The sequence below is a fragment of the Vanessa cardui genome, chromosome 15 (genome assembly GCF_905220365.1).
Source record: "Vanessa cardui chromosome 15, ilVanCard2.1, whole genome shotgun sequence".
Classification (NCBI taxonomy): Eukaryota; Metazoa; Arthropoda; class Insecta; order Lepidoptera; family Nymphalidae; genus Vanessa; species Vanessa cardui.
The window spans coordinates 11,138,394-11,165,826 of NC_061137.1; the positions used below are offsets into that span (position 1 = coordinate 11,138,394).

The 27,433-nt window shown below is 31.8% G+C and overlaps 3 protein-coding genes across 3 annotated transcripts; 1 reads left to right on the forward strand and 2 right to left on the reverse strand.

The window, feature by feature from the left end:
- Positions 1-1,976: 1,976 nt before the first annotated feature.
- On the reverse strand, positions 1,977-10,101 carry LOC124535713 (GDP-mannose 4,6 dehydratase). The gene is made up of 7 exons (XM_047112024.1): positions 9,736-10,101; positions 9,320-9,404; positions 8,924-9,033; positions 4,980-5,220; positions 4,326-4,558; positions 3,521-3,736; positions 1,977-2,998 (listed from the first exon to the last, which is right to left on the reverse strand). The coding sequence occupies exons 1-7, from the start codon at positions 9,802-9,804 to the stop codon at positions 2,867-2,869; spliced, it is 1,086 nt and encodes a 361-aa protein (XP_046967980.1). The 5' UTR covers positions 9,805-10,101; the 3' UTR covers positions 1,977-2,866.
- A 1,086-nt stretch (positions 10,102-11,187) lies between these two features.
- Positions 11,188-13,345, forward strand: LOC124535563 (integrator complex subunit 11). Its single transcript, XM_047111810.1, has one exon. The coding sequence runs from the start codon at positions 11,496-11,498 to the stop codon at positions 13,281-13,283; it is 1,788 nt and encodes a 595-aa protein (XP_046967766.1). The 5' UTR covers positions 11,188-11,495; the 3' UTR covers positions 13,284-13,345.
- LOC124535564 (probable tubulin polyglutamylase ttll-15) lies at positions 13,288-27,130 on the reverse strand. Its single transcript, XM_047111812.1, has 7 exons — positions 26,976-27,130; positions 24,901-25,670; positions 21,703-21,865; positions 17,817-17,903; positions 15,279-15,481; positions 13,717-13,930; positions 13,288-13,470 (listed from the first exon to the last, which is right to left on the reverse strand). Exons 1-7 carry the CDS (start codon positions 27,015-27,017, stop codon positions 13,360-13,362), a joined length of 1,590 nt encoding a protein of 529 aa, XP_046967768.1. The 5' UTR covers positions 27,018-27,130; the 3' UTR covers positions 13,288-13,359.
- Positions 27,131-27,433: the final 303 nt, after the last annotated feature.

The following is a 27,433-nucleotide window of genomic DNA, read 5'->3' on the forward strand; positions in this document are numbered from 1 at the left end:
ACATATAAATATTACAAGTTTTATCACACTTAGAAAAAAATAAGTTTAAACATAAATAGTATTAGAAAATATGTATATACGTAATATATTTTTACTGTATAAATCAATCAAAATTATACTCCGGGCTTTTCGAGTCCCTTTACTGTTTTTTGTTAGATGTAACCCTACCCTTAATCTTCGGCGTCCTAGTGGGCAGCTCAGTCAGAACATTATCAATAAAATTAAATTATAGTATACCGGGAGCCTTGTGACAAAGACTATGGCTACGACTATACGGTCTTGATGAAGTTATTTTATAACGAAAAGATTCATCTTCATGATTCATCCATCAAGTTAAATCTTCAAGAGTTTTTTTTACTATACTCAATTACATGTGAAATCGTGCAATCCAAGTAAGATTACAATGTAGGACGACTATATCTACCGCCAAAGTTTCAACTGCAAGGAAGTTCCTATTTTTAACATAACATTTCGCAACTTTTCAAAAACTCTTTTGCTTACTCAATCTTTCAGAAACATATCTTGTAGTTATGTAAACATCTGATATATTTTTATATGTATTTGTCTACGATTCTATCCCGACCGATAAAGCCGTCGAAGGCAATACAAGTTTTAGCATTACGATCCAAACAGAAATAGTTCAATTTTCTTGTATGTGGTTATTACTAATAAAATAATTTTTGTTGTTAATTTTCAATTAACGTTTTGATCAATGTTGGTCAACAATATGACTTTAATAGTCAATGTTATTTTTGACACATAAATATTATTATTTTCAACATGCTGCTCATTTCTAACGTTTATTGTAAATCTCGGTTTAATACTTAATTAACTAAATTACTTGATAAATAATTACTAAAAAATAAATTTAAGATTTACACTGTGGAAAATTATATCTTAAGTAAATTAAAGTATTTTTTAAAGTAAATAATTTATTTTAAATAATAATTATACTTAAAAACAATAATTATATAGGATTTAAGGTTGACAGCGACTATACATAACAACATAAATGGCAGTTGGCATTTGAAATGAAATATTTATTTTCTTGAAATGAAATCTTTAACTAGTTTGTACTGGTTTGAAAAGTACAAGGTTGCTTTTAAAAGACTCGCATAATAGTAAGGCTACATTACTTCTCGTGCTTTGTAATTCATGACTATTTTTGTCATTGAAAAATGTTACTTCATTGTATTATAATAAGGATGAAAGTCGTTTGTTGTGTCTTGATACAATATTTGATGTTATTTTTACTTCGATCTTATGTGAAAACATGTTTCATGAATTGAATGTTAATAAATAAAATGTTATATTAATTATCATATTAGTACTATGTTAGTATAACACGTAAAGCTCCGAAAAATTTACTGAGCCCCATTTTAGTTCTAGACGATCTACAAGAGCCCTGGATTAGACAATGTGTATGCGTCATTTGTCTAAATCATTTTGAATCTAGCTTTCGTCTATAATATTCAATAAATCAGTGTTATTTAGCCAGCTTATATTATAACTGTTATTCAGTTCCAATTCACGTTAATTTGAATAATATAATATGAGACAACATCACATACATTACTCTGATCCCGATGTAAGTAGATAAAGCACTTGTGTTATGGAAATCAGAAGTAACGACGGTACCACAAACACCCAGACCCAAGACAACATAGAAAACTAATGGTAATCTACATCGACTCGGCCGGGAATCGAACCCAGGACCTCAGAATGGCGTACCCCATGAAAACCGGTGTACACACCACTCGACCATGGAGGTCGTCAAATTCAACATAATTACAAATATAAAATTAAATTACTTGTAATATTTTACAATGGAAAGAATAATATATTAGTTTTAAAAGCAAAATATCCAGATTAATTCTGTGGAAGATCTCTGGGATAGACACAATATTTAAATTGTATTCCTGTGCAACGTCTGTATGTAACGTTCGCAGAAACGTTTCTGTTGCATGTTTTATTTATATTTTTTTTTTTCGTTTAAATTAATGCAAACGTAACTATTAGCGTTTAAGTTCGTCCTAGAATTACTAAACAGATACTATTATCGGTAATACATTTGCATTCGAACAAAGGCTTTTCAATAGAACAATAAAATCTTAACATAATGATTTATATTTTACATTAAAAATATCTATTTTCTTGTTTATTCAAACCAGTATTCTGAAATGAAGCCTTCATTTTTTTAAAGGTTTGTCAATTATACAAAATATTGACAAAATCAAATTAGAGTAACATTCTTTAAAAAAGTTAAAATAATGCAACAGTTAATGGTTTTTTTATCTGTAATAAGTACAGCCTCTATGTAGCACTACTGGGCTGAGGCTTATTAATTAAATGCGTGTGTCTAATTTCAATGAAATAAATCGTTAGGAATCATGACATATTCCATTGAACACGAGATGAATTATTAATAAAAATTAAGCTGACAAAAGGAAATGCTTGCCTGGCTTTGAAACTGCTATTATCAGTTAAGGTGTCACTTTCTAAACACTGAACCATCTCGACTTACTAGAATTTAATTTTAAATCAGCTTAAATATCACTAAGTAAAATTAAATCATGCATATGTGTATTTAAATGCACTAAAAATATTTTTATAGAGAATGAGCAAACTTAGTTTCTGTAATAAAAGCTGTTTAAATAAATAAATAAAGAGTAATTGAATATCTTCAGTAAATTATAACAAAAATATTTAGTTAAAAAGTAATATTATTATTATAAATACATTTTTAATCACCATGTATACGCACATATATTATGAATTCAATAGAATAAAGGCAAAATATAACTTTAACTTATGCTAGTTTTAGTTTAGAGTCAGCTATATATAACGCGTTCTCGAGTCTGTCTGTCTACGCTTCTGGATTTTTCTTCATGAGCTGTAAGTCAGCTTCCACCATATCCCGGACGAGTTGCTCGAAGGTCACACGAGGTTTCCATCCCAACTTCTGTTTAGCTTTCGAGGGATCACCCAGCAATAGATCCTGAAATATATTTAGTATTATTTTGTATTTTCAGTGAGCATGTAAAGAGTAACAAAGTCTAATTAAAAATGACGCAACGGATTTTGAAGCGATTCGTTTAGTGTGTGGAGTGTGGAGTGTTCCAAGAAGAAGTTATATAATACATGGATAATATAGTGAAGATATACTGATAGTTTTAGAAGTTTCCAATGTGATGTAAATAAAAAAATCCTGCAGTATATTTAGTATTAATATTACACACGTTCCAAGCCGGGGTTGCTTTTTTGTTTTTAGTTAATAATAATAATTGACTGACATTGGGTACACCAAATGTGGGTAATGATAAGAAGAATATGTCTATTTTATGTATACCATTTCAAAACTTAAAATTTTCAACACAACATTCTAACACTGAAATAAAAAACATACGAGCATCAACTTTGCGAAACTATTGGCAGGACTGTGCCTCAGTTCCAAAAGGTCGCATCCCATTGTTACCGCGCGTGTTTTGTTAACATAGGGTCATTCTCTATGGCCACTCACCACTTCCGTGGGCCGGAAGTACTTTGCGTTGACCTTCACCAGTAACTCGTCCGTGTCAGCGTCGTGACCCGTTTCGTTCTCCCCCTCCCCCCTCCAGGCTATCTTCCTCCCGACGTACGAGAACGCCTTCTCAACAAACTCCCTGACGCTGTGCGCTTCTCCCGTCGCGACTACGAAGTCTTCTGGTTCCTCTTGTTGGAGCATCAGCCACATGGCCTTTAGTAATTTTACAAATTAATCAAAAATCACAGAAACGAGACAGAACAAGATTATATCTAACACTATATACCAGTTAGATTTGAAATATTTTTTCATTTAATAATCCAGAAATTCTTTATTTTTTCCATTGGGGACCGAAATAACTAAATCACCCTGAACGTTTACGAATAACGGGAAAGTTCATAGCAAACTTCGCGATAAATAGTGAGATATTCCTAGTCTTTTGTATTATTTCTTATGCATATAAACAGTGGAGCGTCAAGAATCACCCATCCAATAAACCAACAAAGCGTTATAAACTACTACAAACTTGACAACTAAGTACCACGAGACTGTAGTATTAATACTATAATACAACCAATTATGAGTTATTTCACTTAAGATTTCACGACATATTTGATATCGCTGATTATCTCTTTGGAACCAGAGGACTCACATGACTACTTTCATAAACCCCCAGAGATAACGCTGGACACATGTATTAATCAGAGTTTATTTTACATGAATATGCAGAGAATAATATTGGACCAGAAAATGACATAGGATACTTTTTAAAGAACAAAGACAAAGCAAGGAACTATCCTACCTCAACATAATCCTTGGCATGCCCCCAATCCCGCTTGCAGTCCAAGTTACCAAGTTCCAGGTGCTTCATCAAACCAAGTTGTATCTTGGCAACTCCCCTGGTGATCTTCCTCGTCACGAAGTTCTCCCCGCGCCGAGGGCTCTCGTGGTTGAACAGGAGACCGTTACAAGCGAACATGCCGTACGCCTCTCGGTAATTGACAACTATCCAGTAACCGTATAGTTTTGCACATGCTGTGGAAAAATGCCTTAAAGTAAAGTAATAGCCTGTAAATTTCCCACTGCTGGGCTAAAGCCTCCTCTTCCATTAAGGAGAGGACTTGGAACATATTCCACCACGCTGTTCCAATGCGAGTTGATGGAATACACATCTGGCAGAATTTCTATCAAATTAGACTAATGCAAGTTTCCTCATGATGTTTTCCTTCACCGCCGAGCACGAGATGAATTATAAAAACAATTTAATGACACACACATGAATATTCAGTGGTGCTCGCCTGGGTTTGAACACGCAATCATCAGTTAAGATGCACGGGTTCTAACTACTAGTCCATCTCGGCTTGTGGGAGACCATAAGTTGCCATTTATTATCTGAAAGTATATATTACTGCTCTATCTATTAATGTGTATTCTAGGCACAGCCTACATTACTTACCATAAGGCGATCTTGGATAAAATGGTGTTTTTTCAGTCTGTGGCACTTCAACGACTTTTCCATAGAGCTCTGACGTGGAAGCCTGATATATCCTCGTTTCCTTCTCCAGTCCTGCCGTTCTGACTGCTTCCAGGAGACGTAACGTGCCTAAAGCATCTACTTGTGCCGTATATTCACTCAGTTCGAAGGATACTTTTACGTGTGACTGAGCTCCTAAATTGTATATTTCTTTGGGTCTAATCTGGAAAAGAATACTTTACTGTGACTATATATTAGGGGATATTATCCTGCCGATGTTTTAAATAAACATATAAATGTAATTTGAAATAAATACGGGACTAAAAACTATGTGGAACGTTACAATTTACCAAGAACTGAGATAGCCATTACCAAGAACGGATTAGGTTCTTATCTGGGAAGTAATATTGGTTTTTCACATGCTTCAATTATGTTATCCATTTACTCAGCGGTAAAAAAAGTGTAAGTGAAATCGCATCAGTTGAATTTTACACATAAACCAGAAGCGAAGAAGCATATTCAAATAAGGCCGAAACTTTATCTTGTCTTGATAAAAGGCAATCCCATTAATGAAAAACTGGCCGAACTGATGATAAGCAACATATTCAAAGATTATGATATGATTAATTTTTAAAATTAGGTGACGTGATTTTATGAGTCATCAACTTAAATTGATTGTATTGAAATATTTTTGATATTAAGATTTCGATTGCGCGTTAAGAGATACTTAAAGAAATTTAAAATGCACCGTTATCGTACAATGACTGAGGAATCCCGTGTTTGTTATTTATTTGACGGCTTCATTATGTGTGCACGACAAATTTTCACGTTTAGCTTGGTCACGTGAATGATGTTTGTTACACAATCGCATTAAAACAGCTCGACAGATGTAAATGATATTTGACACTGAGATAGATTACAGCCCAGTGTATATAGGCTACATTTTTCCAAACTAGTGACCCGCCCCGGCTTCGCACGAGTGCAATATTGATACTAAATATACTACAGAATTTGTTTATTAACGACATCACATTGCAAACTTCTAAAATTATCTTAGTGTTTCTTTATTTATGTATTATATATAAAAACCTTCCTCTCGAATCACTCTATCTATTAAAAATAACCGCATCAAAATGCGTTGCGTAATTTTAAATATTAAAGCGTACAACCCTTTTTTTCTGTCCCTGTGTCCCTACATAGGGACAGAAAAAGTGATTTTGTTTTATACTATGTAAAGAAAATACACTGAAAAACTGACTGAGCCCTAGGAGACAATCAGACAGGCGGAAAGTAATATTTTATCTACATTATCCTATATTAATATTATAAATGTGAAAGTAACTCTGTCTGTCTGTCTGCACTTTGACGTCCAAGCCTTTGAGCAAAGCATAAATTTGATTAAATTTCTTATGAAGCAAACTTGATCTCCAAGACACTCACATGGCATTTTTCCCTAACACCTCACAACTAACATTCCAAAATGCGAGCGAAACCGCGGACGATTACTAGTATATAATATACTACTCATCAAAAGATCTCTGAAACTATATTGTCTTGAAAATTTAGCATAGTTACAACTTTCGTGACATATCGCATTAGGAAGATTTGGTAATTTCATCTTTATGGGAGAGGTTTATTTGTACGTATTTTATCCGTACGTAATTGTGACGGATAGACACATTTTGATGCCAAAAGATTAAGAATAAACAAACACACTTAGCACGTAAAAACGTTTTATAATTTACTTTAAGATTAATATCATGTAAAACATTCGGTAAATCTATTTCTTAGAAAACTATGTATATGTTATCGGTTTAAGTGAGTTTGTAAAACGATAAGAAAATGTTGTAACAATTATTGGCTATTTTAGCGACGAACGTAAAGATTTTTAATTTTTGATGAATATATTTTATTTCTTTAGTATTGTAGGTATCCGTAAATGTTCCAAGACTGGACTAAAACCTATTTTCCAAAGGTACAACAAAAATTTTTCTGACATATGCAACTGATTATTTTCTCAGGCAGAAAAAAATAGATGGTATTTATCCAGAATTTAATTCACGATCTCTGTTTAAGATCCAAGTATTATATCGATACTGGGTCATTTCCGCTCAATAATTATTCACAGATAAAATAAACACACATGGCTTCGTTTATTGATTTCGTGATTTCAGTTTACATTTTTTTTATCACAAAGTTAATCGAGTGTTCATGTAAACTTTAATTTTAAATTTATAAAATATTAAATTTTTATCTTGTTTAGATTATTAATGATAATATTTACTATTACAATTTATTTTAAAAAGGCGGGCAATAAAATTGATCCGATGGAAAATTTCTGTATATGGTAAGAAACCACCCTTAATACCAGTAATATGCCAGAAAACATCATATAACTGATGTTAAGATTCTAAATGTCTGGTGCCTGTACAATGGCTCACTGGCCTTCAAATGATTATCTAAGGCTCAAAATATTAAGGGGTTGTATGTAATATGAATGTAATAGATTTCGTTTTTTTTTTTTTTATAATATTTTAAATAGCAAGCGGACGCACAAATAGTGACTTCTATGTGGTCTCAGACAGTTTCCTCAGACATCAGCGTCGTAAAAAATATTAACCAGCGCCAATGAGTTACCAACATAAAACTTAGTATTTCTAATTGGCGGTAGATTAGGCTTGTACAGAGCCCTACTACCAAGTACTATTAAGTAGATAGCCCGATATCACGCTACGACTTACGACGTTTTGGCACTTGGCTAATGGCACTACAAATCAAAGTATGACACATTTCTGCTAGCTAGCATGTTTTATCGATATCTGTGATCTTGTTACAAATACATTGATACTAATCAATAGTTCTAATTCTATACTTCAAACTTATGCGATGTACTTACATAATTATATCATACGAGTTATTGTATTATATATTGCTAAGGTTGAATCCTCATTGTGAAAAATAGGAACCTTATTTTTCAGCATAGTAAGGAAAATGTCAAGGTTAAATTTTAGTATATACTTACAATGTTTCTGACAAAAAAGGGATATTTAGCCTTGTCACGTACTGTAGTACTGGCGTTTACGCATACAGATCATACGAAACGTCAGCCAAAATAAATGTATTGATATAGCAATAGTACTATTATAAAGCAATACTAAATTTAAACTATGTAAAATAACATAGTGTATGAGAATTACTTACATTGCGGCTTCTATAAAACCTAAGCCGTTTTTTGGGCCATAAAATCGTCAATATACATTAACTTCATCTGTTTGGAAATTTAAAAAAAGCAACATTCTAAATTTAATGTCTACATATCGAGGCCCATGTATGAATATAACTTGAACTATATACCGATGAACTACTTACACTTTGCATTTTACTTTACTTTGTATCCAGTATAAAGAACAATATTGTTACAATGCACCAGTACATACATATATTGCCATAGTATAAACACAGAGGACTATTACATTGTAACACCATCAACAATTGTTTTTAAAAGGCCTTGAATATATTATATGCATGACAATACAGTATGTTCACCTATAAACGCCTGCATAGTAGTCTATTATGACAAAAATAGTAATAAATATTTATAAAACTGTATTGTCAATATCCCATTATTGGGCTAAGGCCACCTCTTCTATTGAAAAGAACTTCATACTTTTTATAGTATACTACTTCAATTATGCTGGTTTATTTTTAACCGAAACGAGGAAGGTTCCTATAAGGATTTCCTTCAAATTCAACAAGAAAAATTCAATGGTGCTAGGCCAGGTATAATCAATTCCAAATCCTATTTTATAAATAACTAAAATTCAAAAAGGTCATATCATAATATAAATGGAAGTGTTTGAATTCATTTTTTGATGAATAATGTAATGTTTGGATCTGGAAGTTAAATATAAATATTTTAAAAATACCTTAGTTATAATACTAATGAGGCAGGTTGTGTCTGTGAGGTCTCCATAATGTAGGTGCATCTGACCACCTGTATGACAAGCCGGCTGACCATACAAGTGTTGTATTCTACCTAAGAAATAAAGTGATAATTATTGCCATTATATACTCCTGTCCATGCACATCTCATCATTTACATAATATAATATATTATTAATAATACTAATGGTTAGTACTACGAATGAAATATCTAATATCAAGACAGGCTGAAATATGAAAAAAATAATATCAGCAATAAAGTTAAGTCTAATATAAAAAAAAAAAAAAATTAGATACATTAAACAGAACAGTTCTTTACGCATATTATATATTTCCATGTATATATTATAAGTCTACAATGTTATGTATCTGGAGCTTACCTGTGTTAAATGAGGAGGATCGGCGAAGTATTCCATGTACTTCATAGCCTTTTTTAATTAAAAATTCTGCTAAATAGGAACCATCCTAAAATAATATTCATATTGTATATTAACATTTAAGTTCAGGATAGAAGCTAATCATTTCTACCCATTATGTATTACATTCAAAACAAATACAAATGTTTCATTATTCTATAAATTATTAAGCAAATATTTAACTCATTTTTTCATGTTTAACATCTTTATATAGGTCTATTAAATTAACAAATAATGTTATATGAACTACTTAATGTAATAATTATAAGATTTTATGACACGATACAATTGCATTCTTTTTAAAAAGGGCTACACTTTTTGCCAACGAAGCGAAAACTTAAATATTTATGTTTTTATAGTTCCTTAAGAATAAAACTTACTTGTCCAGTTATTCCAGTAATTAAAGCCACCTTCTTGTTACCATTAGCGCTAGACCCTTCGCCGGACATTTTGTGTGTATATTTTTTAATCTAAAAGGGGAACGTAATAAAAAACACGTCTGCAACTCTCGAGCCGGCAACGTTTAATAATGATAAGCTTATCACATACGCTGTTACACATAGTCAACACCAATTAAACCCGGAATATAACAGAATTTACTTTTTGATTATACGTTTTAACATTGCTAATGCAATATGAGTGTAGTGAACCATGTATTTTGATTAACGATTCACGGAAATTAGATGTTTCAGTACATTTTAATAAACAAAACTGCAGTAGTAAACCTAATGTCAAAATCAAAACGTTGTGTTCACGAACAAGCAAAATACAATTTAATCACAATTGCGTATGGAATTATTAATAAATTCAAAACGAGATGAATATAAATAAAATATTATACAAATTTATAAAAAATATTCTTAATATATGAATATAATAAAGATCGGTTTGGTCTGGATTAATGTGCAAAATATCTACAAATCCAAGAGAAATGATTTTTCAAGATATATTTAAAGAAGTGCAGTAATTACTTTTCAATCAAAAATTATGTCTTTTAAAGCTTATTACAATTTAAAAAGTGTTATTAATGACTCGTAGGAGGAATTTAAGAACAGATTTGAGAATATACGTAAAATTAAAAATTGTTAAGGACTAGGGTACGTGATGTATTGTTTGCTGTAATACTGAATATACATAAAACATAGTCAAAGTCCAGTAAAAATATATGATAACGCCTTAATTGTTTTTTTGTTAATTGGTTACGAATAAACAACTTTGAAAAAAATTATTTGATATAGAACGCAGAAATAAGTGTTAAAGTGACGGTAGTGCCTATATTTTTTTATTACATTGTGCATAAATATTTAAGATATGTGATATAATAGAAAGTTATAGGTATTTTCGAAACATAAAAAAGATATTTAATACTGTCTGGTAAAACTTGTTGTTTAAAATTGTCGTGCATATTTATTATAATAAATTCAAAAATTGGGTCTTTCGATGGTGGATGTCTAATTTTATTTTTAGTCGACCTGTTTCCATTCATCTGCTATAGCGCGTCAAGTGTAAGTTGGCGTGTGGCAAAAACAAGTACCAATTTTTTGTGTTCATTTAATATCTTATTTGTTTTATTTACTCTTATTAAGAAAACTCACCCAAAATCTATTAAAAATGAGACGTAGAGAATTATTTTCTAGGGAGATATTGGTAAAATAAACAAAAAAGTGGCAAAACAAAGGTGTAGCAGGTGCTGCCACAGGAACGCCAACTTATACTTGACAGTCTATAACTTAGTGAATTCTTTCACTCTTTTTAGCTTAGGTAGCGCCATCTGAATTTCATATTTTTTAGGAACATTTGTTATACACGAAGAAACCTCTACACATCCATCCATAATCTGACATTTGTTCTATTAGGTTGTTTTTTTAATCTGACATTACTAAGTAATAATTATTGTAAACTTGATTTTGATATCAAGGTTCAAGATTAATTGTTTTTTAAAACTAACTTTGTAAAAAAACGTGGTGCCATGACTATATTCCTATATAAATTGAAATAATATTTGTACACAACAATATAAACATGATTTATGTCAGTGTTAATCTTTAAAAACGCAATAACCTGCGAATACGTAAAGTTATTACTACTATAACTTATTAATATATATTATTATTAGCGACAACAGCATAATTCCATTGAGATGCCTGAGATTAAGATAACCCCTCTAGGCGCAGGCCAAGATGTCGGTCGCAGTTGTATTTTGCTGTCCATGGGCGGCAAAAACATCATGTTGGATTGCGGCATGCATATGGGATACAATGACGAGAGGCGGTTTCCAGATTTCTCTTACATAGTGCCCGAAGGCCCTATAACAAGTCAGATTGACTGTGTCATTATTTCACACTTTCATCTTGATCATTGCGGTGCCTTACCATACATGTCTGAGATGGTAGGTTACACGGGTCCAATTTATATGACACACCCCACAAAGGCTATAGCACCTATTCTCCTAGAAGATATGAGAAAGGTTGCTGTAGAAAGGAAAGGAGAATCCAACTTTTTTACTTCTCAAATGATTAAGGATTGTATTAAGAAGGTTACTGCTGTAACATTACATCAATCTGTTATGGTAGACAATGAGTTGGAAATAAAAGCTTATTATGCAGGTCATGTACTCGGTGCTGCCATGTTTTGGATAAGAGTTGGATCCCAGTCTGTCGTGTATACTGGGGATTACAATATGACTCCAGATAGACATTTGGGAGCAGCATGGATTGATAAATGCAGGCCAGATCTTTTAATTTCAGAGTCCACTTATGCAACTACAATAAGAGATTCTAAGCGTTGTCGTGAGAGAGATTTCTTGAAGAAAGTTCACGAATGCGTTGAAAAAGGAGGAAAGGTTTTGATTCCTGTTTTTGCACTAGGAAGAGCACAAGAACTTTGTATTCTATTAGAAACATATTGGGAGCGTATGAATTTAAAGTATCCTGTCTACTTTGCTTTGGGTTTAACAGAAAAAGCCAATAACTACTATAAAATGTTTATCACATGGACAAATCAAAAAATCCGCAAGACATTCGTCCAAAGGAATATGTTTGATTTTAAACACATCAAACCATTTGATAAATCATACATTGACAATCCAGGTGCAATGGTGGTGTTTGCTACTCCTGGAATGTTACATGCTGGTTTATCATTGAACATATTTAAAAAATGGGCCCCATATGAGCAGAACATGTTAATTATGCCCGGTTTCTGTGTCCAAGGAACTGTCGGACATAAAATATTGAATGGGGCAAAGAAGATTGAATTTGAAAATCGACAAGTAGTCGAAGTCAAGATGGCAGTAGAGTACATGTCTTTTTCTGCACATGCTGATGCAAAGGGAATTATGCAATTGATTCAATATTGTGAACCAAAGAATGTTTTATTAGTACATGGTGAGGCTCAAAAAATGGAATTCTTGAAAGACAAAATCGAAAAAGAATTTAAGATAAGTTGCTTTATGCCAGCCAATGGTGAAACAGCTGTTATAAACACTCCTACAAAGATACCTATTGATGTATCTTTGAGGCTATTGAAGGCAGAGGCTGTTAGATACAATGCCCAGCCGCCAGATCCAAAAAGGCGTCGAGTTGTTCATGGAGTTCTTTGCGTTAAAGATAATAGACTTTCATTCTTAGATATAGATGAGATTTGTGATGAAATTGGTATAAATAGACATGTGATTAGGTTTACAAGTACTGTTCGTTTTGATGATCCTGGTTCTGCAGTAAAAACTGCTGAAAAGTTGAAGACCTTGCTAGCAGAGAAACTTCAAGGTTGGTCAATAACAATATCTGATGGTAATATATCTGTCGAATCAGTTCTAATTAAAGTTGAAGGTGATGATGATAATACTAAGAGTATATATGTGTCATGGACCAATCAGGATGAGGATTTGGGTAGTTATATATTAGGATTATTACAATCAATGGTCCAGTAACTATTAGTAATGTAAGAAAAGTTATTTTTGGTATTAAATCTTTAATAAATGGGTAAATAAATAAATCTTGTTTTATTTACAAGCACCAAGTGATGTCATTATTGCATTTTCCTTGAAACCATAAATACTGTAATTTGTTCATTTGATTAGCGCTTTTTATTTGTTCTAAGTTGTTTGAATTTGGCATCTGTAAAAAAAAAATGACTCAGTGTAACTATAACTTGTGAAATAATGTTATCAATTTGCGTACATTATCTGTTCATAATGAACTACAAGTGTTTTTGTTAAAACACGCGGGCGAAAATAAGTTTATTATAAAACATTAACTTTTAGAGTTAATTACTAAATTTAAATATAAAAATATTTGTGTCATATCAATATTAAAAGAGCAATAACTGAATTTATTTTTTGACGTTTATTCGAATTAGCATACCATCCGAGGCGGGAATAGTCTTTTAAAGTCTCCTTTGTGCAGATATTCTCTGTGTGCGTTCAGTAAGCTTGTTTTTAGCTTAGGTTCTAGGCATGGTTTACATAATTTGCAAATATCAGATGAATCGCAATTATCCTTGCATATCGTACTGCACTCGTGGCTGTAAACTGCTATATTTTTCTGCGATGATATCATGTTTCCCGCTGCATTGTTACTGAAACATTTATTTTTTATTACATTTGTGGCCGCATATTACATAATAACCGACCATATCTTAAAAGACGATTAATTTGTTATTTTTAGATATTTCCTGTTATCAATAATGTTATTTTAATAATATTTATCTCCGAATAGGTTCATTGTAGGCATATGATTTTTTGTCAGTAGTATAAAATAAATAGTTGCTGACATGTGTATCATAAAAGTATAACGAGCGTACAAGATGTTTGCTTGACTCTAAGAATACTAAAACACTAAAGGCCAGCTGAATATTTAAATCAAGTGTTTTTTTTTTAAATAAAATAACTGGTCTAGTTTTTTTGAACTATAGAATAAAACGTTTTGATAATACCTTAGTAGTATGGGTAGGTATTTTGAATTTTCGAAAACTGTAAGCAGCTCATATCAATAAATTAATGTTTTTTTTTTCGTTATTAATAGATAACAACTACAAAATCAAACGTGTTACAGAAAATGTAATGCGTTTCGAGAATGTAAGAAACATATAATATGGGTATAATAATTTACAACATATCTATCAACAGTTGGTTGTATATATTATATTAAATGTAGTATAAGCTCTAAGACCAATAGCCAGTGACGGATTTACAAATCTGTCGCTAGTAGGCTAGTAGGCTATTAAACTTTTGCCGCCCCTACTTCTTTTTTCAACATTTATGGTTTGTGTTCTATCGTCCTCATTTTCATTTTTGCCGTTACTAGTATGATTAATTTTCCAACCAACTATGTAGTGACGAGTATACGGTTTGCGGACGTAATGTGTATACATATAATTATAAGTTTTTTTTTTTAATTTCTGTAAGATAATAACAAATTTGGGCTAAATTTACTGCCCCTCTAAATCTGCCGCTTTAGGCTCCAGCCTACTTAGCCTATTGGTAAATCCGCCACTGCCAATAGCACATCATGAGCCACACTGGAATATTACTTCGAACTCAAATGTGTATCACTGATGACGTCATTATCTTACAGGAGCAAAACAATTTATTGAAGAAATGATGTTCGATTATGATGTTCGATTATATTAATATATGAGACAACATCACATACATTACTCTGATCCCAATGTAAGTAGCTAAAGCACTTGTCTTATGGAAAATCAGAAATAACGACGGCACCACGAACACACAGACCCAAGACAACATAGAAAACTAATAATAATCTACATCGACTCGGCCGGGAATCGAACCCGGGACCTCAGAGTGGCGTACCCTTGAAAACCGGTATACACACCACTCGACCATGGAGGTCATGGAGGAATTGACTATATATAAAATGATCAGCAGTCTTATTGCCCTTGATTACAAATGAATAACACTTACTTATTAACAGAATTAGCAACTCCGACAAGATTAAACAGGTTGTACAGAACTTGTTCGTATAGAAGCTGGTTCGGAGGATAGTGAGCTGAACTTAAGTTTGGAGACATGTTGGCTTCCAACAGATACACTTTGAAATCTTCGTCCAAAACGAGATCGAAACGCATCATTTCGAAGAAGTTCTCTTTTGACGGGTAGTTTTTTAACTGTGGACAAAGTATTAGTACTTTTTAATTATTATCTAAATACATATAGTAAAAACAGTACAGTAACAGCCTGCAAATTTAGTTTTGGAACATATTCCATTAAGCTGTTCCAATGCGAAATTAGACACATGCAGGTTTCCTCTAGATGTTTTGCTTCACCGCTGAGCATGAGATGAATTGTAAACACAAATTACGCATATATATATATATATATATATATATATATATATATATATATATATATATATATATACATATATATAGTATCCGTCTTACTGAGAGTGAAGTCATAGACAAACTCAGAAGTCTGGATATAAATAAAGGAGCAGGCCCGGATGATATACCGCCAGTATTTGTGAAACGGTGTGCAGAATCATTAGCTAGACCCTTATTATTAATCTACAATAAATCATTAAGTTCTGGTGAAATGCCAAGTACGTGGAAAATAGCAAGAGTCGTTTCTATTTTTAAAAAGGGTAATAAATCAGAAATAAAAAATTATAGACCAATATGTATCTTGTCAGCATTTGCTAAGATTTTTGAATCATTAATTTGTCCAGTGTTGACATGGCACATGAAGTCTGTAGTTTCCGTGAATCAGCATGGTTTTATTCAAAGAAGATCTACATTGTCTAACTTAACACTATTTATTGGTAACTTATCGGAAAGCATAGACTATAATAATCAAATAGACTGCATATATACGGATTTCTCTAAAGCATTCGATGTAATTGACCATAATATTTTACTACATAAACTTGAAAGCTATGGTATATGCGGAAGTTTTGGTAAGTGGCTAAAATCTTATTTAATAAATAGAGAAATGAATGTTGTTATTGGGGGATATCAATCCTATACATTTATTGCTACATCTGGAGTTCCACAAGGCTCTCATCTCGGCCCATTATTATTCGGAATATTTATCAACGACATTGCAAAATGTTTTAATAACAGTAAGTTTTCTCTATACGCGGACGATCTTAAATTTTATAAAAAAATTAATAGTATTGATGATTGTGAATTAATGCAACAAGACTTGGATAGACTTTTGGTATGGTGTGAAAAAAATAAAATGAAATTAAATAATGAAAAATGTTACATTATAACTTTCGGTAGGAAGTTATTTAGAATAAACTTTAATTACAATATAAAAAGCCATATTTTAGAAAAAGTTCAAAAAATAAATGATTTGGGTGTTATAATTGATAGTCAATTAAGTTTTATACCGCATATAGATAATTTGATTTTGACAACATTTAAAACATTAGGGTTTATAATTAGAAGTACAAAAGAATTTAAGAAATCAAGCAGTAGGCTGACTTTGTTCATTTCAATGGTTCGAAGCAAGCTCGAATACTGTTCTACTGTCTGGAGTCCGTACTATCAAAGTCATAAGGAGAGATTAGAAAGAGTACAGAAAAAATTTATGCGCCATTTATGTTATAAGAGTAATAAATTAATTTGTAATAAAAGTTACAAAGATCAGTTAGAATTTTACAAGACAATGTCACTGTCTAATCGCAGAGACATGATGGATCTTTGTGTATTACAAAAAATATTAAACGGACGTATAGATTGTTCTGAGTTATTAAGTAAAATCATGTTGGCCGTACCGAAGAAAAATGCAAGAGCCCAAAATAAGAATAAAAAAACTTTTCAATATAGGAATACTAAAACTAACTTAGGCAAATCTGCTCCCTTATACAGAGCTATAAAAATCTATAATTCTATTTTTAAACAAGCTGATATTGATATATTTAGCAACACTGAATTGAATTTCAAGAATAAATTAAGGAAATATTTTTTACCATAACACTGTTTTAATGTCACAGTTGTTTTCTTTGTTTTTTTTTTTTTTGTATAATGTATTTTTTTATGTTTATTTTATAGTTTTAATTAGTTTTTAACTTTTTTTTTTTTTTTCATTTTTGTAACTTGTTTCTTCTTTAATAAGCACAGTAGTATTTTTTGTCTGATTCTTTTCTTTATTTTTTTTTTCTTTTTTTACATGATGAGTTAGCCTGTAAGAGTGATGTACATGGTAATACTTTTTAAGAAAGGATGTATCTTGTAGAATTAGACACCTTGTATACCACGTTGGCTTCCCAAATAAATAAATAAATAAATAAATATATATAGTGGAGCTTGTCTGAGTTTGAACTCAAAATCATCGGTTAAGATGCACGCGTTCTAACCACTGGGCCACTCAGCTCAGCTCACATATGAGTAAATTTCATTAAATAAATGTATATTTCCTGCAATTAATATTATAATGAAATAGATATCATGAATCTTATTAGTATTTTAAAAATAAAATGAAAGCATTTGTACTCACTGCTTCAATAATATAGTGTTCTTTTTTCAAAAACACTTCTGTTATGGCTTCTTGTACCTCCTCCCACATTCTTGTTACGTTCTTACCCTGAAATAAAAATACTTTCAGGTAATTACGATAGTTTTCTAAGTAATTTTTTTATAATTTTAACTTACTTGGGAAGCAAGTAAACTTTCTTTTATTTTTGAAATAGAGAACGTAAAGGTATACTTAAACAAGTTTATCTGTTAACATACTATACCTATTGTTTATATAATTTAATTTGAAGAGATACATATTAAAACGAAACATAACAATTATCAAAAATCTAAATGTATTATTGCTGTATTTTGTTAAAAGACCGTTAAAATTGTTAAAAATCTATTAATACCAGTTCTTTTTTTCATGAATACTTTCCACAATAACACGTACTTTATTTCTGCTATTAATGCTCTCGTGCACAATGTAATAATACATTGTAAGGAAACATGTATTTATCGGATGAAATATGTAAGTATGATGTGTATCTATAAACCAGGTTTTTTAGCGTGAGGGAAAAGGCTCCAAACCTTATCCTAAAGTAATCAATATTTTGTAGCTGTATTTACAATAAAAATACAATACAGGAGCTGCATGCGAGTAGCCGAAGAAAGACCACAGTGGCGTGCACTTGGAGAGGCCTATGTCCAGCAGTGGACAAAAACGGGCTGATGATGATGATGATGATGAAAAATACAATGAAGAAATGGTCAGTTTATCGTGAAAAGATAAATCCTGTAAGTACATTAAAAGAAAAGTATTCAAGCAAAAAGGTTTTATTGAAATTTGACCTTGAAATTTCTATGAAATCGCATCAAAGAATTTCCGCGTCAGCAAGGTCTAATCATATAGTCATAGTCGCTACAAGGTAATACGAGATGGGATGTCGACGTTGAATGACAATCGATATGGTAAAGGCTTAATTCGCTAATCCCATTGCGTTCGTGTCGGTGGGGTGATCGACATATTAACGTGTAGTGGCTAAACGTGGCGCCAGGCTAAGCGTATGCTGACTTCAGACGTTACTTTTAATTCCAAGCGACTCGAAACTATTACCTACTATTGTTTTAAATTAACTTATCATAAGAAACGTATACCCAATCTTTACTGGTTTTTACAAATAACAATACTACGACTGTTTTTATTATTTTACTTGGGAAAAAACTTGAATATATAATATAATAAATATAGGCAATTTTAAATTTATCACTTGATTATCATCCTTCTGTCCTTACTCAATTTTACTTGGGTTCGGCGCAGCATATACTCTTCCATACTTATCTTTTTTGACGACATCTCACAAGTAACATTCTTTCCAGCCATATCGTCTTTTACACAATCCATCCATCGTTTCTTTGGTCGCCCTTTCTTCTATACACATGCTCAAACCTTCCTCACAATACTCTCCTCTTTACTCCGTATGCCTATATATAATATACCTATACCATAACTGGCTTCCGCATAATTCCTCGTTTATCAACAATGACAACAACAATAGCCTGAAAAATTTCCACTGCTGGGCTAAAGGTCTCCTCTCCCTTTGAGGAGAAGGCTTATAACATATTCCACCACGCTGTTCCAATGCAGTTTTGGTTGAATACACATGTGTCAGAATTTCTATGAAATTTGACACATGCAGGTTTCCTCACGCTGTTTTCCATCACCGTCGGGAACGAGATGAATTACAAACACAAATTAAGCACATTAATATTCAGTCGTGCTTGCCTGGGTTTGAACCCGCTCGTTTATCGGTACCACTTAATTGATCGTTTGATAATTTTAAAAATTTTTAAGTACGAAAAGTGATTGTACATATTTTTTCAAGTGTGTACTAATATTATTTTGGGTATTAATATAAACGACGTTTATATCTTAATATGTTGCAGGTAAATTCGTAACAGCAGAATACAGAGAGCTCAAAGAACTGTAAGCGATTGCTTTTGTTAGAGTAATCTCACATTATAATTTAACTTGTTCATTAAGTAACTTCGATAAAATATCGAATGGCATTCCAGTGTTCGCTGTCAAATAAATTTTATTTGCACCGAATTTTAGTCGAAGATTCTTCTAAGTCGTATGAATGTGTAGGAGTAGGAAAGTTGGCAGTGATCTATTGAATGGTTAAAGTATTTCGCCTTGTATAACTAAATGTAACAGCTGAAACTAAATATTATTGCTATGTTTTTACGTTAAGTCATATTATTGACGAACGAACCTTCTTGTTAACTATGCCGTTTCATAAATTTAAATAATTTGTAAAAAATACATTGGTAAAGAAGGCATATTATTCAATACAAGATTGTGCAGACGATAAAGAGGCGTGGAATTAACACTTGTTTACTTCCAGACAGGATAAATTACATACATAGCAAAAGCAGCCTGTAAATTCCCACTGCTGGGCTAAAGGCCTCATCTCCCTTTGAGGAGAAGATTTTTTGGAACATATTCCACCATGCTGTTCCAATGCGGGTTGGTGGAATACACATGTGGCAGAATTTCCACGAAATTTGTCGCACGCAGGTTTCCTCACGATGTTTTACTTCACCGCTGAGCACGAGATGAATTATAAAGACAAATTAAGCACATGAATCAGCGGTGCTTGCCTGGGTTTGAACCCGCAATCATCGGCTAAAATGCACGCGTTCTAACCACTGGGCTATCTCGACTCAATTAATAAATATATAATATAAATATAAGATATAAAATATAAGATATAGATTACATACATATATCATTGTAATTAACTTACATGACTGTATTTTAAAATATTGAAAAAGAGTTACTACTGAATTTCTTGCCGGTTCTTCTCGATAGAATCTACTTTCCGAATCGGAGGTAGCTGCACTTAATATAGTCGTTAAATGACGATTCAAAAGTGCTTGTAAAAGCCTACTAGAAAAAAGTATACTTATTTCAATTTTTTAATACTATTATTTGAAGTATTCTCCTGTTTGTTGCACTACTTTAAAATTATATAATGTAACATAAAATATTGTCCTGTGTGCAACGCATCGTGTATTGGGGGCCTTATTTTCCCCTTTTTTTAAAGTGCGTATCATGGTGTCGAGTTATTTATCGTCTGCTGAACGGATTTACATGGCAAAAGCCAACGCCAGTGCGTTAAACACTCGACTCCTGTTTAGTAATTAAAATGACACAAAAGAAAAATGCTTGCTGGATTCGAACTAAAGTTTACAATGTTGCATAAATTGATTTATGGATTTAACCCAACTTAATTTGTATTGGATATTCAACATAAATTATATAAAGTGTTGTTTTTGAAGAACATAGCTTAAATCTATCTATTTGAGATATTAAAAATATACTAAAACACATTTTGATATTTATTAAAAGGTCTTTAGAGCTAACTCATCGTTGTTTTCCTGATAATAAAAGTTAATTAAAAAGTAAAGTAACAGCCTGTAAATTTCCCACTGCTGAGATAAGGCCTCCTCTTTCATTAAGGTGAGGGTTTCCACCACGCAGGTGAACATATTCCACCACGCTGTTCCAATGCGGGTTGGTGGAATGCACATGTGGCAGAATTTCGATGAAATTAGACACATGCAGTTTCCTCACGATGTTTTGCTTCACCGCCGAGCACGAGACGAATTATAAACACAAATTAAGCACATAAGTGTTGCTTGCCTGGGTTTGAACCCGCAAACATCGGTTAAGATGCACGCGTTCTAACCACTGAGCCATCTCAGCTATATGATCTCAAAACGGAAGATGATGGACAGGTTGTATCTGATAAGCTGATAGAGAACATTAATCGAGGTATAAATAAAATGCACAAGCATGATATTTTCTTTAAGTTGTTGTATTCCGTTATAAATAGTGTATAAAAGTTTATTAACAATTTTACCTTAGATGTTGCATAATGGTCGAAAGCTTCCTTCATACTGAATCCCAGGGCAGTGTACGGATGTGCTAAGGACGGTACCTCCCATGTAGGTAGGTAATCATCTCCAATCACGTATTTGTCAAGGTTTTTTGGATCGAAGGGGTAATATTTTGCTGGGCAGTATCTGTAAATTGGATAAAAGAGTATTTTAAATTTGCGCTTAATATTAGGCATAATTAAGCTATGGTATGCAAGTTCATATCAGAGTACAAAATAAGTATGGTACATAATAATAGGCATTTTGAATCAAATGTAAAGCTCACCGGTTCGCAACAGAGGAGACACGATAAGACACTTAATAGTTTCTAGAATGTATGCCAGTAAAGTACAATTAAATGTATATATTATAGTCCAAGTTGAAATTAAGTGGAGCATCATCATCATTATCAATATTATCATTCCATAGTATAAAACAAAATTCTCTTACCGCAGTTTGTTCCTATGTATACCTAGATCTTTAAAAATACGCAAAGGATTTTGATATGGTTATTTTTAATAGATAGAGTGATTCGAGAGGAAGTTTTTTAAACGTAATATATGTACAATATAGTAAAGAAACATTGATAATTTTAGAAGTTTCTATTGTGATGTCGTAAATAAACAAATTCTGTAGTATATTTAGACGGAATGGTTAGTGAAGTGCTTCTTATGTCTATTTTATGGTGAATACAAAGAAAAATGTGTTAAACATTTAAATGATGTATTTAAATGAAAAAAAGGGAGTTTGAGATCCAAGATTATAAATAGACCAGATATCTCTTTTTTGCAGGATGAAAACAGTTTCAATATCTGTAACGGTGACATTTAGAAATAATATTATGAAAATAAGAAACGCATACCTACTAACTGGGCAGCGTAAACGTCAGTTACTTATTTATTTTTTCTAACTACGTATGTTGAAGAGCTAAGGCAGGGACAATAAATGAAGACTCTATTGAAGTGATTCCTAAAATTACATTTCTGTTAGATTTAGATTATTGTTTAAAGAATAAATTTAAATTTTAAGACAAAAAGTAAGCATTTTGTTTTTTCGGCAATGAAATTAAATATTATTTTGTAAACAAAATTTATATCATCAGTGACAATTTAAGGCGTATACCTCATTACAATTGGCTTGTTTTCTGACAAAATTTAATTTTATGAAGTCATCAGAATCACTATTTAATACAATATTACAAATATCTTCAATATAAAAAAGAAGGTCATTTATATATATCAATAATAAAAAGGTTCCAAAATTGATCCTCATGGAACACTAATTTTGATCGCAAATCAAGATGACATTATGGCATTAATTCACCTGTTGAATTATTATTAGACTTAAGTTTGAAGCAATGAGATCAGGAGCTTTACCGATAACACCGCTATGTTGAAGTTGGCATAAAAGAGTTTTGTGATCTACACAATCAAATGCTTTGGATAAAACGCATAATACTCTAACAGCATTCTGGAATTTCTCTCACATATCATTTATTCGTATAAGTGCTATTTCAGCCTCATTTGTTGAGCGACCCAAGTAAAGCCGAATTGCTCACTATGTAAAATACTATTTACTGTACGAAAGTAAGCAGAAGTGAAATCAACATATTTTGCTCTCAAGGACAAATATAGTGTCAATTTTTAAAAAGTGGTAATACTTAACTATATTTTATTAAGTCATTAAATGAACCTCTTTTTAAACACTTGATAATAAAAATACAATATATGGAACATTATTATATATGATACTATTGATTAGATACACGAAAATTAATTTGTGCATTATATTATTGTGGTGTAATAAAATATGATAGCGAAGCCATTATCTGTAAATTATCCTAGTAGGAACTCTTGAAAAACTTTGCAATCAAGCTATATCTAATTATTTTACAGAGTTCAGATTGAATATAGGCGATTTATTGATTTGAAATTATTTAATTGGGAAATAAGATTTATTACCGACAATTTTCCTAAGTTTAATAGATCACTTCCTATATATAACCTAATTTATAATAACCTATTCTAATTTTAATAGATCAGTTGCCGAGGTTTATATGAACTGAATCTTTGACTTCAGCATCGACTAGCTTTGACAAAAAAACACCTTCAACCAAACCATCGGCTTCGGCCAAAACTTCAGCACATTTTGGTACATATGTAAGCGCGAAATTGAAAAAAATGTCGATTTTGGCCGAAATTGTTTTTTTTTTCTGCTATTTTTATTTGTTCTATTTCGTCAAGTGAATAAAAAGAACATAATGCAAGCTAAATTTGTTGTAAAGATAATCTTGTTGTGGAGATTACTAATCGCGTTAATGTTCACTTATCTACATATATATTAATCGTTTATCCTATACTTGTATAAAATGCATTGTAACACAATGTTTTATAGCCTAGGTTCAGCTCGATAAGTTAATTTAAATTAATAGCATAAAATTAGTCGTTTTAATATGGATTAATTATTCGACTTTAGCAGACTATTCTATTAGAATAAGCTTCGTATCTGAGTCGTGAAATATTGCAAATCAACTTGCAGCGCATTATTTTGATCGTCTATGCTTTGAAGAGTTAAAATAATAGTGTAGACTATGTACACTTGGTGGTAGGGCTTTGTGCAAGTCCGTCTGGTTAGGTACCACCCACTCATCAGTTATTCTACCGCCAAACAACAGTACGCAGTATTGTTGTGTTCCGGGTTGAAGGGTGAGTGAGCCAGTGTAACTACAGGCACAAGGGACATAACATCTTAGTTCCCAAGATTGGTGGCGCATTGACGATGTAAGGAATAGCTAATATTTCTTACAGCATCATTGTCTATGGGTGATGGACCACTTACCATCAGGTGGCCCATAGGCTCGTCCGCCAATCTATAATTTAAAAAAAAACTAGGTATTCACAATAACACTAACGCGAAATATCACATTAGTGATCTGATTAATCTTGTTTTTTATTACAATTTGACAACTATTCATATAATGAAATTGGAGTATCCGTTTGGATGTGATACACGGTACAGGCTTATTAGATGGCTTAGTGAGCATGAGACGAGTAAATCTATAAAAATGGTTAAATTTATACAAAATTAAAAAAAATTACTCTGAGAGCCGTCTTTATAGCTGTATTCAATTCATTGTATTACTATGATGTAGACATGTTATATTTAATTTTAAATATTCTCACCTGAACAGTACATCTCCTTTGTACCAATACACTCTCAAAGGATCAACAGACGTGAGCACCACATAAACGCCAATGTCGAACTTGTGTCCGTCCACCAAGAAAGGTTTTTGTACGTACTCCTGAACGAAACTTTCACCACTCGACAAATCAATTGCAGTCACGTTCTTTAAATATACACCTCGATGTTGATTGTGCTTTTCCAAAAACACTGCATTCCTATTTTCACTCGCGTATCTTAAAAATTCTTTGGTATTTTTTGGAATCTTGAACGCTTTTGGAATAAATTTGGAAGGCGATGTCGCTAAGTCAACCTTATTCGTTATGAAGCCCGTGCCGGGAAAGTGATTGACTTTCTGATTTGTTTTTAATCTGTGCAAATTTGGATATAGAACTCTGAAAGGGTAATCGTGAGACCACAGTAGCGTCCAAGGAGTTTTATTGGTAGCTTTCTCATAACCAATTCTCTCTAGAACTAAATGGACGTGTTTCAGTAATCCATTTTTATTTTCTACATCATTATAGGCAGAGTAGACCCAATATCTTCTTTTGTTCGTTTCATAATCTTTGTAAATATTTTCTTTTCTATTTTGTACTTTTATTATCTCTAATAGTATCGCTGAAGATAGACCTATTATACATATCACAAGAAATATATTTGTATTTGTGTCATTTCTTGTCAGTATTCCTTTATACTTGTATACATTCGTGACGTTTTCCTTTTCGATATTTTTTTCTGATATATTCTCGTTACGATCTAATAATTGTTTATTCTAAAAATAAATTAATAGGATTAGTTGAACGGTCTATTATGTACCATTACTCAATGGATATTTTGGGAAGGATATATTAGCTGATTAATGTGATGGACGTAAGACATTTTGTATTTCAGTTTTTTTTTCTATATAATTATACTAAGGCACAATGTAACAATACCCTTTATAGAAAGAAAGTACCTATAATGTTAAATTTAGGTAACGTTGCCTGTAATTTTTTTAATCATTTCAGTGTTACGATAACTTTATGGATTATTTAAACTGGATTAAAAAATACATAAAAAAATCAAAATGAAGGTAAGTACTTTATTGAAATAGTTTCTCACAAGATAATTTGAATCGTCATTTTTTTATCCATTTATATATAGATACATAATAGAGGTATTCTTAAATACTACAATAATTTGTAAAAGACAATTTGATTAAGTAAGCTTATAAACACATTCGAATATCAGGTAAAACCTTTACATTTTTTAATTAATTTAGGAGAGCGGAAAAAAGTTACTGGCCTGTTATAGAGACTTAACGTATTTGACATTAAAAGTTTAATTTAAAAAAGGTTTTATCAGTTAACAATGAAATGAAATCAAATCAAAAATAGTCATAAGTTTTAAAATACCTAAAAACTTCTTTTGAATAAACGCGAAGTATCGCGGGCGTCCCGCTAGCATTACTGTATACCGTAACTGTTTTAAGGATTCCTACACTTTATATAGACTAATAAGACTAGGGAGAAATTGGATATAAATTTCACCATTTTTTAGGCACTTGGAAAGAAATACGACCCGTTTCCTAACTCTAAAACCCCAGTTGAGATCGCAGTTGATTCGATAGTAACCATCAACTCTACGCGTCCCAACTGGAATTCGAACCCGGACTTCAGGATTTCTTGCATTATAGACGGGTAATATCCGGATGAGGTATAGTGACTTTATAACTTAATATGAAATGTCGGATGACACGAGTTAATGCTAATTTTTCTACATTCGAAATCACATATGATTGTAAGTAGATTAAGAATGTACGACTCTTTAGAAAGTCTAATATCAAGTTGTAGTCAAGTCAGATGTAGCTTATTGTATTGAAATAAATCCTCTGATGTTGTTTTTGGACAAAAACAAATGAGGTCCAATAAACAAAAAAAAAAAAAAAAAAAATGAAAATTGCTGTATCCATATAACATCAATCGTAAAAGTGCTGTTTTTAAGAAGTTATTATGCAGATCTGCATCTTTGTGTAGTCACATTAAAATAATTATCATTTAATGTTATATCTATTCACACAAATGAAAAAAATACTCACATCCTCTCTATATTGTTCCTCTTTCTTTTTAATTTCATCCATCTTCTGAATTAATTGTTCAAACCATTATACACAAAAAATGTTTACGATATTTTTAACAAAACCACAAATTTCTTTTTTTTTTACCGCGTAAACATGCGTACGGGCAAAGATCTCCGCACATACGGCGAGAATGGATTCATTCAAGATAAAAAGAGATAGCGCTAATCGCAGTGAGTACGAAAGAGACGGTTATAACTTTCTAAAACAACACTGGCTTTTTAAGGTCACATCAATGGGCCAAATGTACATAAACCTAGCATGTAGGTTGTATGTGGTATATTATATAAATGTCATTTTGTATGTGTTCGTTATATACAGTTTTCTTATATAAAATGAATGACAAAACTTTTTATACATACATCACTATAGCATGGATTGCATAGTATGTACATAAACATATACAGTGTAAACTCCAT